Here is a 19,480-nt window from a genome sequence, read left to right as displayed (position 1 = left end):
GCAGAATGCTGAGAGCAAATATAGGAAAAGTCTTTGGAGATGCTGAGGAGGAGTGATAGAGGGCTTGCTGAGCGCCACCCTGATGATATCACCTTCTCCAGAAATGTGGTGCTCTCATCACAGTAGAAAATCCCTAATGATGAGTTTTGTTTGATTTAGGAGGTAATCTTTTTTTTTAACTTTTTATTAGTGAATCACCGTGAGGTACAGTTACAAACTTATGAACTTTCATGTTTGCATTTCAGTCATACAGTGATCGTTTACATCCCTCCACCAGTGCCCATTCTAAGACGTAATCTTAATCTTGTGTGGAGACTTACTTTTGTTGATGGTACTCCAGACAGTTGAAATTTCTAAGTGCCCATTCTAGGAGGTAATCTTAATTTTGTGTGGAGACTTACTTTTGTTGATGGTACTCCAGACAGTTGAAATTTCTAAGAGTATGTTTTATGTGAATGTCTCTGCTGGCAGAAAGATGCTTTTTGCCTGGATTCCCAGTAAATATCATGGATTGGAATAAGTTTCTTTATTCTTATTCGACTGAAACTGACCAACTAACATTTGTGGAACAACAAATAGGTCTTCGCAAAATTGGATTATAAATATTCTCCTTAATTTTTCACTGGTATTTATCCTTGCATCATTAAGCCCTAAGTAACTTGATTTTTCTGTCTAGTAGAAGAAGAGCATATGACAAAGATTTTAAAGAAATAATATGGTGTTGATAGGGCTTTTGGACCTCTGCCTTTTATCTAAGAAATGGAGTTACTTGAATGACCATTATGGCCACTGTTTTAGTTGATAGCCAATTAGTGATGTTCATTGTCAGTGTTACTTTTCTTAAATAATGTAGCTAATTAAGAAGCAGCTCATTGTCATTATTTCTGTCCAAGGAAATATAGAATACCAAAGGACAGCTCACTTGGAGGTCTTTTAAGCAGCATTACATTTTTTCATTTTTCTACTAATGAATCAATTGCTGATCCATTTCACTATTTTCTCTGTGGAATCATGGTATTAATTTATGCCACGCATAATCTTTTGTTTCCTTGTCTTATGACCACTTCTGAATCATACAGTCACTAAACTTAGAACTCATGTCAGGCTCATCATTTTTGACCCTCATTGTGCTCAGTAAAAAATTAATGAATTAATTTAAGGAGATGTACAAAATAGAGAAATGTGCCAGTAGCAATACGATTGCTTCTGGTGTAGGCTAACTCAAGGCAGCTCGGGTATTGTTGAAGATTTTAATTATTTTTTTTTGCTTTTTGTTTCACACTCAGCGATGCTCAGGGGTTGCTCCTGGTTCTGCACTCAGGAATTACTCCTGGCCGTGCTTGGGGGGACCATATGGGATGCCAGGGATCGAACCCAGGTTGGCCGCACTAAGGCAAACACCCTACCTGCTGGACTATCATTCCAGGCCCAAAGAAACAGAAGAAACAGTGAACATGAATTTGGGTGGGGCTGGACATGTGAATATCATTTCAAAAGTTATGACCTTTCAATGATTAGACTAGCCTTCATTTCCTTGTGAATAAAACTGGAGATATTTCATATAGTTTCTTTGAATGTGCTTGGCACTGTGCCTACTATGGAATCTTTAGTAAACCTCAGCAGTGGGAAATTTTTTCTGCCAAGATCCACTGGAAGTTTATGACATAATCATATGCCATGCGATACAGGCATAAAAGCTGTGAGAAACCTCTGAGGAGCATATATTTCTGTCCAGCGTGTGGAATGGTTGTTCCCTGCCCCTGTGTTATATGATTGAGTCACAGAACTCTGTTGCAGAGATCATTTGGTGGGGTGCCTGAAGTTTATTTTACAACTAAACCAACTAAAGCATTTTTTAGCTTTTTGTTTCATACCGGGCAGTGCTGAGTGGGTACTCCTGTCTCTGCACTCATGAATCACCCCTGGTGGACTCAGGAGATCATATATCGTGCTGGGGATCTAACTCGAGCACCCTACATGCTGTATGGCTGCAGTCTCATAAATAAAGCATTTCCACTGAAAAAGTTATATCTAATAAAATTCTGTTTGTTTTGGGAAGACAGTTTCTTACTGTGTGACTTTCATTGTCAATATTTATTTCCTGTTAATTTTGTAATATTTCATTTGCTAAATTGAGGTAATCTTTCTATCCTGAATTAAGCCATACATTTCTTGTTTGAAACAGAATGTATCTGCTAATTTGAGCATCGGCTTACTCATAGGCTGGCTTCTATGGACCATAAAAATATATTTCTGAACATTGAATGCATATTATTAATATTAATCAGTTCAGAATCATTTGAGTTTGTGGTTCATCACCCAAAAACCATTATTCAACTACAAAGAGTATTTTGTTTATTACTTTGTTCCTAGCACATTAAAAACTCATTACTTTACTTAATGCTTGATATTCAGTTTACTCACATGTCACCATATTTTAACTGCATGCGTGGTACGTCATTTATTCATTCAACTGATATTTATCAAGAATTTACTTGTGCCAAGCTATGTTTTAGGTGTGGAGGATGTGCACTGAAGAAGACAGCTAAGGCTTTTATTCTAGTGTAATTTATTTTTCACTGGGGGAGGCAGGTAATAAAAAGGTAAATATCTGCATATGCCCATTGTGTGAGGAAATAGTGATGAGTATGCCTAAAAAAGGGAGAAAATAATATGAGCGAGTTGGTGGTATTTGAAATAGGTTATAAATTTCAGTAGAGACTCATAGGAAGTCAGGGAAGAAGCCATAGCAAAGATCCTGGAAAGAGTATTTCCCTCTAGAGAGAAACAAACACCTAACACAGGTTTTGCTTGAAATAATATGATGGAAGGTTTGGGGAATTTTTGTTGTTTTAATTTTAAGATACTATACCATCTGTGCAGTAATATCTATAACATTTGTGTGCTTTTGGGAAAGGCCTAGCAGAGAGAGAAAGCTTGAGAGTGTGGGGTAGGGGTGGAATCTGGGAGGGACAGCCCTTGGTGAGTGGCGAGGATAAGACATCCCTCTCCAGACTTAGGTATAGCAGCTCATTCTTCAGGATAGAACAGAAAGCAGGTGGGTAGTAGCATGGAGACAGTGTGGTGTTTGCTTCTTCCTGATTTCACTGAAATAAGAAGGTCCTCAGGTGAATGTGAGGGGTGGGGGCTAGAAATCGAAAAGCAGTAGTCACTTTAAGAGTAACAGAGTACATTGTCAGGAAATGTGGAACAATTCCCTAGCAGATACAAATGACTCTTTCAAATAATACACAGCATATTTGTGATTTTTTTCTTTTTGGGTCACACCCAGTATTTCACAGGAGTTACTCCTGACTCATGTACTCAGGAATTACTCCTGGTGGTGCTTGGGGGACCATATGGGATGCTGAGAATTGAACCCCGAGTCGGCCGCGTGCAAAGCAAATGCCTTACCCACTGTGCTATCACTCTAGCCCCATGTTTGTGATTTTTCAAATTGTATTTTCAGTTACTTGGATAAAGGTGTAGGTAGATGAAGACTTGGAATGTAGAAGATAAATGGAGTCCTGGACCCAGTTCCACATGTGTGGGAGCACATTTACTCTATTACCCATTTATCACAAGTGATATTTAAGGCTATATAGCACATAATCATAGCACATAACAAAAGCATCCAGATAGAAGAGATAGGTAGGGTGAGGACCCAAACAAACGGAGCTCTGTCATTCTGGCTCTTGGAACACTCATGAGTGGGATGGAGAGGCTTGTTATGAAGAACCAGGCATACATTTCACTTTATGGCTCTGCAGCAGCAACAGCTTCAGAAACAGAGATGCCCAAACCGAATATGGTAAAAGGTGCTCTCATTACTCAGTAACCTGCTGCTTAGGAAATCCTGAGTTTGGGAAGCAATGAGACAGGAACTTTGGTTGAAGACCCCATTGATGGGAAAGAGATTGGGAAATACATATTTCCCATGTTAAATATATGGGAAATAAATGGATTGCTTATAAGTCACAATACCACACCAGTGTTGGTATTTTTTGTAGACAAATATGTCAGAAAGAGAATGTGGGAGTGATGCAAATGATGAATCCTGTAATTGGAGCAGGACCACGAGGATGTTACAGCTTAGAGGAAATAGACAGGGAAATGTGTTAGGGACAGACTAGAGGTCTTTGTGGGTGTGAATTATTGGTTGGAGAGGTGGGGTACGGGCTTAAATGCCTAAGTTATCAGACACTGATCTTAAGAGTTCATCATGTAATTTATTTTAGAGGTCCTTCGGGTGCAACCATAAGATGTATGAGGTGAGGCAAGTGATAAGCATACTGGTGGTAAGGAGCTAGAGTAACTGAACCGTCATAAGATGTAACAAATTTATTCTCTCTCCACCTCTAGGAAGAGATCATGGGTAAAACACTGCTAAGCCTGCTGCCTGAGTCGGAGAAAAGCAGAGTTTATCAAAAGATTGCTCTCAAGTTTCCTTTTTCAAGTGCAGGTACAGATTGTTCTTTCAAATAGTAAGATTTGAAGAGACAGGTGGCAATTATTTAGAGGGTTAATAAAAGGCATTTGGGCTAAGGGAGCTACTGATCCTATATTAGTTTGCCGTAATATAAGTTCACAAATACTGTGTTCAAAGACCTCTCATCCATTAAATCTTATTTTGAATCAGGAACCCAGATTACTTCAACTTTTATATAATCGCATTAGTGTTACATGAGTAATGTTCTGCCTGACACCCTATTCTGCAGATATTCATGAAAGGTGCTAATGATGATCATGGAAAGAAGATAATGATTTTGTAAAATTCGGACTAAGACAATAGGCATATGAAATAATACTGCAGAAAATAGCAAAAGTGCAGTTGATGAAAACCTGGTTTGTATCTGATCTTTTAGTGGGGAAACACATTAAATTTGGATGTCACTTAAGAAGAGGAAATGTTGATTATAGTTGCAACCCAGTTTATGAATATGCAAAAATCATCCTGAATGTAATCGATATCTCAGAGGGTAAGTAAGTCTGTTTTTGATATGATCTAGATGAAGTTCTTCAGGTATTTAGCTCTTTTATGCTAACACAATTTTTCTGTTGATACTGTCATAGTCTGAGTTGCCTGTCATCACATGTTTTGGCTTCATACGTATATTAGACTTAAAAATATTAATGATTAAATTTTAAGGTGAGGTCAGCTGGTAACATGTGTGCTGAGCTGACAACAATGGCTCTTTCTATGAAGAAAGTAAAAATTGTTAAGACATGAAAGTTAATGTGTAGCTTGGTTTAAGTTAAAAGGATGTCAATTATAATAATTAAATTTCAAAATATATCTGTCAAGAGTCGGGTTGAGAGTGGTAGGAGGAAAACTAGGATCAAGGGATGGAATCATGGGTGGTGGGATTGGAGGTGGGAAAATTGTATGCCTAAAACCCTGTATAAGCAAATTAGTAAATCACAATATCTACATAAAAGGGTTTTTTTAAAAAATAGAGGCTGGAGTGATAATACAGTGGATAAGGTGCTTCCCATGCACGTGCCTGACTCGAGTTCAATCCCTGACATTCCTTATGGTCCCCTGAGCCTGCCATGAGTGATCCCTGAATGCAGAGCCAGGAATAAGCCCTAAGCACCACTGGCTGTGACACCCTAAACCATTATATAATAATTTAAAATTTAAAATAAAAGGAATTCTTTGGAAGCTAAAAATTACAGAATAAAGTATAGAATCACAAGCATAAGTGGATACTGATTTTATAGTAGCTTCTATGGGTGTCAGTTCATACATAAGTTCTATTGGTTGGGGCATGGAGTTCTAATACTCTTTAGAGGGTCAGCCTAGAGGATTAGAATGACGGGTAAAATCTAGTCCAATCTAGAGTTTTACATCTCAGAATGAAATAATGTATCATTTAAAGGAAATCAAAATTCAAATCTAGGACATGTGGATATGGAGTCTGAATTAGAAAATTTTAATAAAAGTTTCAAGTTGAGAATTTAAGATAAATATTAATTTGGGGTCATGAGAACATCAGTTGTCTAATCAGTATGACTGATTAAGAAACGATGAAAATTTAGCACCAGATTACTTCTGTAAATTTTAAGTTCATCTACATTTTAAAGACTCTATAATATAGCTGGTAGGAGGTGGTGAATGCCTGTGTGTAGGAAAAGGGCCAAGAGGAGAAAATAAAGCCAAGAATCATGACCACTTATCTATTCATATTATGCTATGAACTAGAAGAATAATACTAACTTCAATACCACTAAAGATGACAAATAAAACAAAATAATGAATGTTAGGCTATAGAGATAGTACAGAAGTTAAGGTGCCTGTCTTATATGCAACCAACCCCTATTTGACCTCCAACACAACTTATGGTTCCCCAAGCAAAGACCCACGAATAATCCCTGTGTTCCATAGGTGTGGTACCAAAAAAACAATGAATTAATATCTGGTTATGAGATGAAAATTCCCTCACTAAAAGTTGTTTAATACATTTGCCAGATATCTTGGAAACTAAAGGGAAGATCCTTTGTTAAAAAATCTTCCTTGGCTACAAACTCACACAAACTACACATTTAATGACTGCTCTGTCTAACCAAGAAGAGAGGTATTTGTTATGGAGACTCGAACGTCTATCCGTATATTATTAACATAAGACTCAAAATCACACCAAACCCATGCGGCAGTTATTTCTCAGTGATAACTTCAGGGCACTTCTTTCTCCATTGTCACACATGTCTCTTTTCCTCAGAACCTTTGATCCTCTTCACACAACTTTTCTCAAGACATCCTTTAAAGATTCCTATACCTGTGGAGGATAGATTTTATCTTGTGGGACTTGTGTGTGTGATCAAGAGTCAAACCTTTCAGGTGAGTATGTTATGTTTGGCCATCATGGCAATGTGGCCTTCCTGTGAAGGCCAATGTGTCCTTTGCCTGCCTGCCCTTCACCAGACATGTTACTAAAGCCCCTGATAGCTGAGATCTATAGTAAGACAGGGGTAGATGAGCTCCTGCTTTTCAGGTGAGCTCTGAGTAGAGATGGGACATAACCAAAAGATGGGACACAGGACACTCGTTTAGAAGTAGATTGGATAGAATATAAAAAGCGTCCAGGCTGACACTAGGTGTTCTGAGAGAAATGAGCCTTTGGACCAGAGGATAAAGGAAGAACTCTGCCACAAGGGGAATTTGGAGGCAGCCCTACCTCATCACACATACACATTTTTCACCTTTTCAATACAGCACCAGAAAGTATTGCTAAAAGTGAAATTAGTCTTCATAATTCGTATGATCAATTCAGGATCAATGAATTTATTAAGTAACTGGTTTAGTAAGCACCTACTGTGTGACAGGCTTTGTACTGAGAGCTGGAAACATCGTCTTTCGAGGGTAGGGGAGTCTAGACTGAAGGATCAGGGTAGGTTTTTCCCTGCTGATGTATCCTTTGAGCAGAGACCTCCCACAAAGTGATGGTAAGGTGCCACCCCACTGCAAAGGGAAGACAAATTAAGATCAAGGGTTCAACAGCTAAAGATCCATCCTGAGGTAGTAAACAGCTCGGGAAGCTGCAGGAAACAAGGACCCGCATGTGACTAGAATCAGGTAAAAGAGGGAAGAGTTGCAGAAAACAAGGTACAAGAGGCGAGGCAGGCAGTGGCCAGGTTGTGCGGATTTCTATAAGACATGGTGATGGGGTTGGGTGTGTCCCAGGTGTAGTGGAAAAGCTGGAGCATGGTATGAGTTTCTTTGCAAGGTCTGATTGCTGGGTGGGAAATGGGGTAGAAGGGGACCGGGATAGAAGCAAAATGGCCTATGTGAGAGACAGTGGGGTTAGGAGGATTATAGGCATGGAGAGAGAAGAGAAGTCTCTTGTCAAGAGACTTGACAAGAACTTTTGAGATAGGACATGAAGTGCTGGACAAAAGCTATAGTACGACAAGTAGGGTGCTTGCCTTGCATATGACCAACCTGGTTGGATCTGCAGCACCCTGTATCGTCTCCTGAACCTGCCGGGAGTGATCCCTTAGTGCTGAGCCAGAAGTAAGTCCTGAGCACCTCCGGGTGTGCCCCTCCCAGAAAAAAGAACCCAGTGTCCTGATTCATGTGTGAGAAATTCCTGAGAGATGGGATCAAAATGATTCAAGGACGACTGTGTCTTTTTGGTGAGTGGAAGTATCCCTAACAGACTTGAGAGAAATTGGGGCAGTGTGATAGGGCTGTGTGAGCCCTGTACCACGAGCTCTCTCTATGCCTTGTTAATACTCTGAGGACATTGCATGCGTATAGGACCCATCTACCTTCTTAGTGGTAAGCTTCTCATCTCTGCCTTTGGGCTGTACCCCTTCCCCTTCCATCTGGGTTCCAATCCTCTTCCCAACAGTTGGGTTCATCTTTTCATAAAGCAATACTAAAATTCCTTCTCTACCATTGAATTCCAGTCCTCTCCCTACCAAGATGCCTGGAAACCTTCTCCCACCATCTGGTTACACATCCATTTGTACACTGACTGCATTTAAATCTTTCTATTAACTATTTTCTATCATCCTGTTCACACTAGCTGCAGGATCTGGATCTTGTCCCTGACATCTTTTAGCCTTTTAGCCTCTTGATTTTTCTAAACATGGTGATGGCAGAACCTTTCACAGGGTTGTTGTGGGTCGCAAGCAAAATGGTGATTTCTCTGTGGTAAGCACAGAGGAATTGCGACCTGCCATCACCATTGTGATCATCATTTTAATGTTATTATATGATTTCATTAAATTTAATTATGACATTTAATAATGTCATTATGATCATCACATGGATCCAGAGACAGCCAAGAACTCACTTTACTTTTCCTTCTGGTGTAAATTTGGACTTAACCAACATTCGAGAGACTGTGGAGATGCCTTTCAGTTTTAGAACTGTGAGATGTGAGCATTTCTCAATCCCTGATACAGGTAGGAATCCCCCAGTGAAGGTGCTTGGTCTCCTCGACACATTCTTACATTTCCTGCAGCTCTCTGGGTTTGGAGCTCTCGCATCTGCCTTTAGAAGGTAGACATTTCTTTTGGGGAGTCACCTCCTAAGGTCTTCTCGTTTCTTGAGAAAGACCTGAATAGAACACCATTTCACCTTGGTGTCCTGTGGCCCAAAGATTGTAAGTTAGCCCAGTTTTTCTATTTCTAGAATATTTGTTCTGTTTTGTTGTTTTGGAGAGCACATCTGCTAAAAGAGGACTTTTTGGAGGAGGGACTGCTATGGTCCCTGGGAGTTCCTCCGTAATGTAGGACTGACAATTTTGTGCTCAGGGCTGGCAGAGCCACACCTGGTGGCTTGAGAGTTGGGCGTGGGGGGGCATGTGGTCATGAGGATCAGACTTGATCCTGAAGTATAAAGATACGAGTTTTAGCCCTTTTAACACTCTTCCCATCCCCTTGAGGAGGGCTTTCTCCCTACCCCACCCCTAAGTGACCCTGTACACTGTGGGAAGAACAGTAAACTCATAGTACAGTTTTAAAGGAATCACCTTTGAAGCTGTGTGCCTTGTGTTATCTCCTCTGTGGTTTTCCGGAGGTGGCATCTATGGCTTTCATCATGTTGCATGTACAGCAGCATGCCACTGCATGTGAGAGGCTGCCACATTTACTGATGCCACCTGTTTGTAAGGTTTTTATTATAATACATTCAGTGTCTAAAATGCAGGTGTTTCTGCAGGAACTTTGCTCTGCAGAGGAAGGGGGTGATGAAACTGAAGAAGATACGGATGATGAGGGTCCTGTGGATTACAGGTAAGAGACCACTGATGATGGAAATAATAGAGACCTGGACTACTCCAATACTAAGCAGAGCTGAAACGGGAAAACCCGAACAATTGAATCCACAAGAGCAATCTACTAACTTACCCTAATTGTTGGATACTATAAGTAATATTTTTATTGAAAAAGCCAGAAATGCAGCAATTGATAGAGATATTCAGTGACTTTTAAATTAATACTGAATGCTTACAAATAGTACTTGATTACTTCTTTTTCGTTAACACTTTTAAGTGTCAGAAGAGAACAAATGTGCATCATGGCAACTATCATTGCACAGGTGTTCCACTTTGTGTGAATCTAATCTTTTCTTTAAAATTTATTTGTTCACAAGTGTTCAGAGAACAAATGTAAGTACTTTATTATTTCATTTATAAAAATGCATTCCTGACTTACTGAAAAATTCCAGCCTGATTGCCAAATGTAACTAAAACCCCCTTTTACGCCTACTGAACAATCATCAAGGACTTATGCAAAGAAAAATTATTTGTATGTGGTCAAGTTACATAATGCTTGAGAAATACAGTAGGAGGTATGTTCACTTATTGTGAGCCCAAAATCTATACACTGGTGCATGTTGCTGAGTGTGAATTTTACTTTTCTTGAATGTACATGTATGTGAAGAACAAAATATGACATGAATGTTGCGTGCCAGTACTACTTAGAAACAAAAGATAAATAAGATAGTTTTCTAGAGTTGTAATGATTGAAGGGATATTTATGTGGGGTCTGTGGTTTGGTGGTAGGAGCTGGTACTGTGAGATATCATGGTGTCTAGTAGTGGGAGGAGATACGGACAAAATCTGTTGAGGAATTGCATAAAATGGGGAAAGTCGATGATTCATCTGGGCCTAAGGTACTGGGTGAACCTTTCTTCCTGGCTGGATAATCAAAGGTCTTTTGCAAGGAACCACCGAGGGAAGCTGCACACAGAGAATGGTGTATGGAAAACAGCTCACCGGGGCAAGCTGCTTTTCTTTGTTGCTTGCTGGCCTCCAACTTGCTAATATGACACTGCATTTGCATTTGTGTCCTGCAGGTGTCTAGTCTGTGGGTGCCAGCATTATGCTTACTTACACCAATAATAATTTTGTTGTAGTTGAGCTCTAGGTATGGTGTAGATACTCAGCATTGTGTCTGGCACTCTGAGCTGGGGACATGTGCATGGCCAACCTGAAGTATTCAATTCTCATAATGTGTTTGCCCACTTTCAACTTGCTGCCTTATCTTGATATCTTATGCTGGCCTCTTGTATTTATTAGTTTCTGCACTTTGTTAGAAGATTTTTGTTGAACAATGTGGTGTGGGAGGTATCAATGCTTATGTTTAACAATGTGAACGTGAGACATGATCCTATCAGTGGACATTGGAGAGACCCCTGCAGCAAATCACATATCACAGATTGTTGTATGTAACCTATGGCGGACTCATTTGGTAGGTTTATGTAGTTATTTTTTAAATTAATTATCAGCTCTTCAGAGCAAATAGAATTCAGAGAGGAGACCTGCATTTATTTTTAAATCATGTTTAATTGGGTGGAAAATATTCTAATGCAGAAACAAGCTGACTATATATCACCTCTGTCACTAATATTCATTGAACATAAGAAATATGCTTTATAAAGCTTAACATCAGATCTTTCCTAATATTATATGAAATTATCAACCCAGCGTGGGTAAACGCATTATAGTTTAATATATTTTATGCTTGCATAAAATGTTACTAAATTTACTTCAGAAAATATGCAGTGTATTTTTTTTGCTTTTTTTGGTCACACCCAGCAATGCACAGGGGTCACTCCTGACTCTGCACTAAGGAATTACCCCTGGCGGTGCTCAGGGGACCATAGGGGATGCTGGGAATCGAACCTGCGTTGGCCACGTGCAAGGCAATCACCCTACCCACTGTGCTATCACTCCAGCCCCTAGGCAGTGGATTTTTATTATGTAGACAGGATGGTGGGAATGAAACAGTAAAAGCAGAGGAAAATTCTGTCTAGTCCTCATAGACTTCTCTTTTCTCTCTGCATGCTCATTGCTTTAGTTCCAATCACCTTAGCTCCCATGTGACTGATTATTGGTGGACCACCAGACTGAGCTGTGGTGAGAGTGATCTGTCAGCCTCACCACTCCCTAGCATGAACCGACATTGGTATGCAGAAATGAACATTTGCTCAGAGAACGACTGACTGATGCTCTGAGAATTATCTATTCCATGTCAGGGGTTCTCTCAACTATAATGAAAGACTGCTATATACCAGCCTGAACCATTAATTCCTTATTTTTGTAGATTTGCTCCATGTCTTCAGAATATTTTTAGATAAAAAAAGAGATTGTATCAGGTCAGTTCCTGTTTGGCAGGCACACTGAGCAGCGGATGATTATTCTGTTCTCTTTTACAGTCCAAGAGATGACTAAAGAGTAATTGGGCACAACGGTCACGGGGACCTTGAGCTCTCCAAATACTTCTGAAACTTCCTCTGGTAGTTCTATGTGTTCTTTTGAAAGATATGAAGCATTTTGTGAAGAGATTTGGATGATTTATTCTTGCTTGTGAAAGAAATACAGAAAGGAAAATTTTAAACTTTCACAAGAAAGCGTCAGTTTCCATATCTGATGTCTTATCTTTGCCTGTTTCATAGCTGAGGCTCCAAAACCTCCCATTTTTAGGAAAGGATTAAGCAGCTGGGTTATTTTTATATAAGCCACAGATTTTCTGGAGTGTAAGGTCTTGCTTGCCTGAACTGGTAGAGAAAGATTAAGGAATATTTGATAGTCATTGAGTGGCAGGCAGGCAAAGAACTGAATGCTAGCAGAGTCCTTTCCATCCTACTCTTACTACTGAGCAGAAGAAGGCAACTAGCTGTTTTTTTTTTTTTGCTTTTTGGGTCACACTCGGCAATGCTCAGGGGTTACTTCTGGCTCTGTACTCAGGAACTACTCCTGGCAGTGCTCGGGGGACCATATGGGATGCTGGGAATCGAAACCCGGTCGGACGCATGCAAGGCAAACGCCCTACCCGCTGTGCTATTGCTCCAGCCCCGAACTAGCTGTTTCTTGAGCTCAGCCAGATGCATGCCTCGGTAAGGCCCCAATTTCTGTGATGGCATCATCTTAACACAGTACCTGTAGCCTTTCTCCCTCAGGAAGTGAAGTTAATTTATTAACTTTGTTTCTCCATAAATCTAGAAGGTGGATTAGATTGTAGATCCATTGCAGATATGAGGAAGGATGGTCACAGATGACATCTGATATGCCCAAACTCCAGTAGTGGGTGAGGCAGCATTAAAACTGGAATTGGACCTTATTCCTCTGGCCCTTTCCTGCCAGGTTTCAGGAACTGAGGCTTGTGTGGGACTCAGAGGACAAAACACCAAGGAGTCTTTAAGAAACTGCTTGATTTGGGACATTGCTGAGAGAATTTTTTTTTAAGTTTCTAAAATATATTTTGATTTTTCCATTTTATTTTTTAATTAAATTACAGTGACATACACATTTATAAAGTTGTTCATCATTGGATTTCAGTCATATAATGTTCCAATACCCGTCCTCTCACCAGTGTACTTTTCCCACCACCAGTGGTCCCAGTGAGAGAGAGAGAGAGAACCTTTTTAAAAAAATATTTTTAGCTTCCCCCATATTATCTTGTGTAAAAACACAAAAATAAAAAGAAGAGCGCGGCGAGGGAAAGAGCACCTCACCGCACCGAGCCAGGCACAGGGCCTAGGGCAGCAGCGCTGTCTCTCCCGCCACCCGAGTTCGGTAGTCTCCGGCCGCTTCTCCCACCCTGGGGAGGTTGATGGCGATGATGTGGCAGGCGAAGGAAGGAACGGAGCCAAGCTGGTTGCTGATTAGTTACCGTTTATTCAATCTTCCATCTTTCTCATCTCCTGCACTCCCAGCTCCATCCTCTCTCTGGATCAACTGCCGCCTCTTTCCATCTCTCTCCTGCTTCCACTGGAACTCGCCCCAGCCCCCTCACACAGATACCTTAAATCTCCCGCATCTGCTCCGGATGCCGCAGGCTGGGGTTTACGCGTAGGTGTGGTTACAATCCATAGGGGGTAAAGTTCTATCCCTTAGAAGGTGCTTTCACTAGGACAGAATCTCAGCGGGACATCCGCCCAAGAGCGGAATTCCATGGGTGTGTTTCTCCTCTCTTTGTCCGACTAGCATATAAGTATTCATATTATAATTCATTTTGTAAGGACATAGCAAGAGACGCATTAAGCTTATAGAATTGCTCTCCAGGGGGTCATCTCGATCTCAGACTACAGCGCTCAGGCCAGATTAGTCTTTCCTAGCCCTAGCAGGGCCCTAGTCTCGTCGTTGCTTTTGGATCATGACATGACACATGCCCATGACCAAGCTCTTAACATATAGTTAAGCATTAGGCGCTTTGGCCGGGCCCATCTCGATGCCAGGGTAGCACACAACTCACTGCTTGCCCTGGGTCCGTCCTGTCCCCCGTTGGGACCCTGCTTTTGAGGGTGCTAGGAAACAAAGGCAGCTGAGACTTAAGTCGAGAAAGCAGATGCCCAGGAATGAATAATATTTGAAGCCAATTAAATCCCAAGTTACCAAAGCATATTAATAAATGTCTTTCTTTGTCCATACAAAAAGGATATTGTTTTAAGGTAAACTATTCAAAAGACATAAGAGAGGAGAAAGACAATATTAACTTACAGTACACTTGTCCTAGCAAGGTCTGACCTTACAAATTAACAGAGTTTGATTAGAGGAAGAGCAGATAAACTGGTAGAAGTGGTTACAGATAAACAAAGGAATGGGAGTGACTCGGGAGCACTTTGATGGGCGTGACTGATAAACCTAAGCTCCTTGTGGCAAGGGGAGCAGGACAAACCAATTATATCCAACATTATCTTACCTTAATTTTAGGGGGAGGAATGGCCCTGGTTCATTTCCTGTTAAGCTTGTTTTAGTGAAGGGTTGTGCTGAGGTATGAGGAGAATTTTGCCAGATGCTTGTTGGTCCCAAATGGGATTTTGTTAAATGGAGCCTTTGCACTACATTGTATGGACTTGATTTATTGTGTCCACACCATCTTGAGCGGAGACAGGGTCCTGTGCCTCACTGTACCACACATAGTGGATTGTATTTCCATATCATTAAATAGCTAGCTTGCTAACCTCACCAGTTCAGTCTCGGTGAAACTTACTCATGCAGCAAATGTGGAACACCTACTATGTAGGCTGTGTTGTAGGCTCTCAGAGCACAGCTGTGACCAATGACCCTTAACTTCCTGGAGTTTGTATTCAGTGGAGGATAAAGGTAGCAAACGATTCAATAGACTAGAGTAAGTTGGGAGAGAGGAAGGCCAGAGGAAATGCTGAGCGATGCATATACTCTGGATGTTGCTTACTTTTTGGAAGTTCTGCAAAGTTGGTGCACTCTTGGCACATCAGAATGGTTTTGGATAGTAAATAAATTTGTCACCAAAGGCCTCCACCAGAAAACACAGGAATTTACACTGGACAGGAGTGGAATAACAGGCCATGTGGTTTTGGGGAAAATGTTTCAGATCTCAGAAGGAAGAGCAGGTGCAAATACCCTGAGGGTAAATGCAGTGCATTTGAGAAGCCTATGTGACTGGAGCAGATTCAGCAGGGTACATTTTATAGGAAAGGTGAGAAAAACAGGGATCACAGAACATAGAATTTTGTAAGGAAGGCTTTCTATGGGCAGGGGTGATGGCTAGTAGGCTCCTGGCTAATCTGGCTTGTTTCTGGTGATTTATTCAAAATTCCTACTATTTTCTACTAAGGGTTTTCTTCTACTTAAGACAATCACATTTAAAATTTTACTTTATTGAAGTGATACTGGTTCGCAAAACCATAACTGTTAATATTTTAGGGGTATATTGTTACCACAACACTCCCATGCACATGCCACTATCCCTCAACCACAGTCCATCATTGGAGCATTTTTATCATCAGAGTTGAGCTTTATTTTATTTATTTTCATTGAATCACCATGAGATAGAGCATTATAAAGCTGTTCATGATTGGGTTTCATCATACAATGTTCCGACATCCATCCCTCCACCAGTGTAATTTCACAGCACCAGTGTCCCCAGTTTCCATCCCAACCCTTAAAGCCACCACCCCACCCAGACCTGCATCTATGGCAGGAACCACTCTTCTCTCTCTCTCATTTTAGGCATTATAGTTTGCAATACAGATGTTTAAAGGTTACCATGCAAATCCCTTTACCTACTTTCAGCACTCAGTTCTTGTCTAGAGTGATTATTTTATTGGACCCTTTATGCCTACTCCCTCTGCTGACTCTTAGTTCTGTGCTCAGAATCTGATGGGTTAGTTTTCTTTGGTCTTTGTTTCTTTGTGGTACATGTGAAAGAAATCATCCTGTATTTATCTTTATCCTTCTGACTTATTTTACTTAACATGATTCCCTCCCAGTTTCATTCACATTGTCACAACTGTCAATATTTCATTTCTTCTAGTATTTGAATGGTATTCCGTTTTGTATATAATATTTGTTTATCCACTCGTCTGTTCTTGGATCCTTGGATAGTTTCTAAATCTTGGCGACCTTAAATAGTGCCACAATGAACATATATATGCACATGTGTTTTAGAATTAATGTTTTTCAGAGGCTGGAGCTATAGTACAGCGGTTAGGGCATTTGCTTGCACATAGCCAACCTGGGTTCAATTCCCAGCATCCCATATGGTCTCCTGAGCACTTCTAGGAGTAATTCCTGAGTGCAAAGCTAGGAATAACCCCTGTGCATAGCTGGGTGTGACCCAAAAATCAATCAATCAATAAATAAATGCAACACTTTAAAAAATAATGTTTTATGTTCTGTATATGAGTATATGCTAGAGCATATGGCAGGTTTATTTTTAATGTTTTTAGAAGTCTTCATACGGTTTTCCATAGGGATGGACTAATTTCTATTCCCATGGTGAGTGAATGTTTCCTATTTTCCTACACTCCAACAATACTTGTTTCATTTTTTTTGCTTTTGGGTCACACCCGGTGATGTGCATGGGTTATGCCTGTATTTGCCCTCAGGAATTACTCCTGGCGATGCTCAGGGGACCATATGGGATGCTAGGAATTGAACCCGGGTTGGCCTCATGCAAGGCAAATGCCCTACCCGCTGTGCTATCGCTCCAGCTTCCGTCTTTGTTATGTTGTTGAGTTCTGCATGTTACAACAAACTTTAAAACTTCTTTACAGATAAAAATCTATCATTGAAAAGACATATACTGTGTGGGAGAAACCATACATTAATAGAGTTCTAATACATAAGTTTTATATACATAGCACTGTAGCACTATTATTCCATTGTTCATCGATTTGCTCGAGCGGGCACTGGTAACGTCTCTATTGTGAGACTTGTTACTGTTTTTGGCATATCTAATACACCACAGGGAGCTTGCCAGGCTCTGCCTTGCAGGTGGGATACCCTCAGTAGCTTGCCAGGCTCTCCAAGAGGGACAGAGGAATCGAACTTGGGTCAGCCGCATGCAAGGCAAATGCCATACGCACTGTGCTATCACTCATATATGGTTTTGGAGGAGCGGTGTTAATATTACACCAAGTATGATCAGGGTTTACTCCCAAATCTGTGTTCAGAAGTTATTCCTAGTGGTATTCAGGAAACAACATGTGGTGCCAGAGATGCAGCCTCGACCTATGTGCAAGGCAAGCACCTTACAAGCTTCACTATCAGTCTGGCCCCTGCATGCATTCTAATAGTTATTTCTTTTTTGTGAAGAAGCAGTTTTGTTTGATGCAATCCTTTTATTTTATTTTCTTGTTGATGGAGTCAAATCCTTATGACACCACTAAAGTCAATATCATGCCTATTTTATTCGTATATTTTAGAATTTCAGATATAACATACAGAAATTTAATTTATTTGGGAGTTAATTTTTGTGCATGGTGTGAGCTAATTAATACAGTTTCATTCTTTTGCATATAGCTATAGGTTTTTTCCACCACCATTTATTTAAGAGACTTTCCATTCAGATACTTTCCTTTCTCCATTTTTTTGTTTTACTGTATTAATTATCAACTATTTTATCTGGTCCAGGGTCTAATTTAAGATCACTCATTGCATTCAGTTGTCTTTCCTAAGAATTTTGATACTGTGTAATATCCTGTTCCTCAATAAGTGTCAACCCATATTTTACTCCCATCATTCCTTGAAACTCTCATTTGTTGGCAGTTATGGTCATGAAGAACCTCCCTGAAATTGTTCTCATTTAATCTTTGTTTATCCTCCCGATTGTTCACTGAATTACAGTCTTTTTTCCTGTGTTTTATTTCTGCTGTCAGATTGTTGGAGTGCAACTTTCACAGTCCCTTTAACCTGGCCCTTGTGTCTTTTTGATGCTTCCCACCATTATCCAAATATTCATTTACAACTTGAAATGTTACTGTTTGGAACTCCATGATTTTCTGGGTTCATTGTACTATTTTCTTTTCCACAGCCATGAACTCAGCTGGTTCTCTAAGTCTTAAGACAAATTTGGGTTTCTTCAAGTGAGATACATAGGTATTAGGAGCTGGGTGCTAATTATGCTCAGTGTTACTTGTTATTCCTTCTGGGTGTTTTATTTTATTTTTTTTACAGGAACATGACTTATTTTATTTTTTTATAGTTTATTTTTAATTAGAGAGTCATCGTGAGGGTACAGTTACAGATCCATACATCTTTGTGCTCATGTTTCCCCCATACAAAGTTCGATAACCCATCCCTTCACCAGTGCCCATTCTCCACCACCAGTAAACCCAACATCCCTCCCCCCCTCCCCAGTCCCGTCTCCCCCACCCCACCCTGCCACTATGGCAGGGAATTCCCTTTTGTTCTCTCTCTCTGATTAGGTGTTGTGGTTTGCAATAAAGGTGTTGAGTGGCCACTGTGCTCAGTCTCTAGTCTGTATTCGGCCCGCATCACCCTTCCCCCACATGACCTCCAACCACATTTTACTTGGTGGTCCCTTCCCTGAGTTACCCCCTTCTGAGTGTTTTAGAAGTAGGAAATCACGTGCAAAATAGGTATAATGATTTTTCTATTTTTATATTTGCCCATCTTTGCTTGTGTGCATATATATTAAAAAAATAAGGCCCCAAACTTTATCCTAATACTTGAATTCTAAACCAACTTCTCAGGCTTTATTCTACTATTCCCTTTTTTTGTCACATTCTTTTCCAGTACTCAGGAAGCATGGTTCCACTATCTTTAATGTATTCACTCATGGTCCCAAATCTAGAATGCACAGAAAACAGTTTTAGGGCTGCTAACTCCTGTCATAGTGAAAAGCTAATATCCCCATGTAGGATTTTCAGATAAATTTTGCATAAAATGAAGTGCACAAATCCCAAGTATATCATTCCATGAGCTTTGACAACTGCATAAATTATGCAACCCACATTTCTGTCAAAATACAGTATTTTCAACTCATAGACATTTTTGTGCCCCTTCTCTGTTATCCACCTATTGTATGTGAATGTTAGTTTAATCCTAATGTTCCTCTAATGAATAATTTTTAAATGGAATATATAATATATACTGTGTTGAGTTGGCCCTCTTAAACTCAGCTTCATAATATGTGAGAGTCATCCATGTCACTTAATTCCATTTTCTTAGTATTTCAAGAATTATTTCTATGAACCTCCTGTTTGCTGCTCCACTGGACCTATTCCAAACAGGAGGAG

At 40.2% G+C, this 19,480-nt stretch overlaps 1 protein-coding gene across 3 annotated transcripts in view; it reads left to right on the top strand.

Moving 5' to 3' along the window:
• PASD1 (PAS domain containing repressor 1) overlaps positions 1–19,480 on the top strand; it is a 259,538-nt gene that overhangs the window by 215,424 nt on the left and 24,634 nt on the right. For all 3 annotated transcript variants that reach the window (XM_055121490.1, XM_055121491.1, XM_055121489.1), the window contains 4 exons: positions 4,363–4,462; positions 4,866–4,979; positions 6,723–6,841; positions 9,671–9,744. In XM_055121490.1, the coding sequence (XP_054977465.1) occupies positions 4,363–4,462; positions 4,866–4,979; positions 6,723–6,841; positions 9,671–9,744 (407 nt within the window). The remainder of the gene's footprint in view (positions 1–4,362; positions 4,463–4,865; positions 4,980–6,722; positions 6,842–9,670; positions 9,745–19,480) is intronic.

Source organism: Sorex araneus, chromosome X (genome assembly GCF_027595985.1).
Source record: "Sorex araneus isolate mSorAra2 chromosome X, mSorAra2.pri, whole genome shotgun sequence".
NCBI lineage: Eukaryota > Metazoa > Chordata > Mammalia > Eulipotyphla > Soricidae > Sorex > Sorex araneus.
Note: the sequence above shows the minus strand (reverse complement) of the source record. Positions and strands in the feature narration are given on the sequence as shown.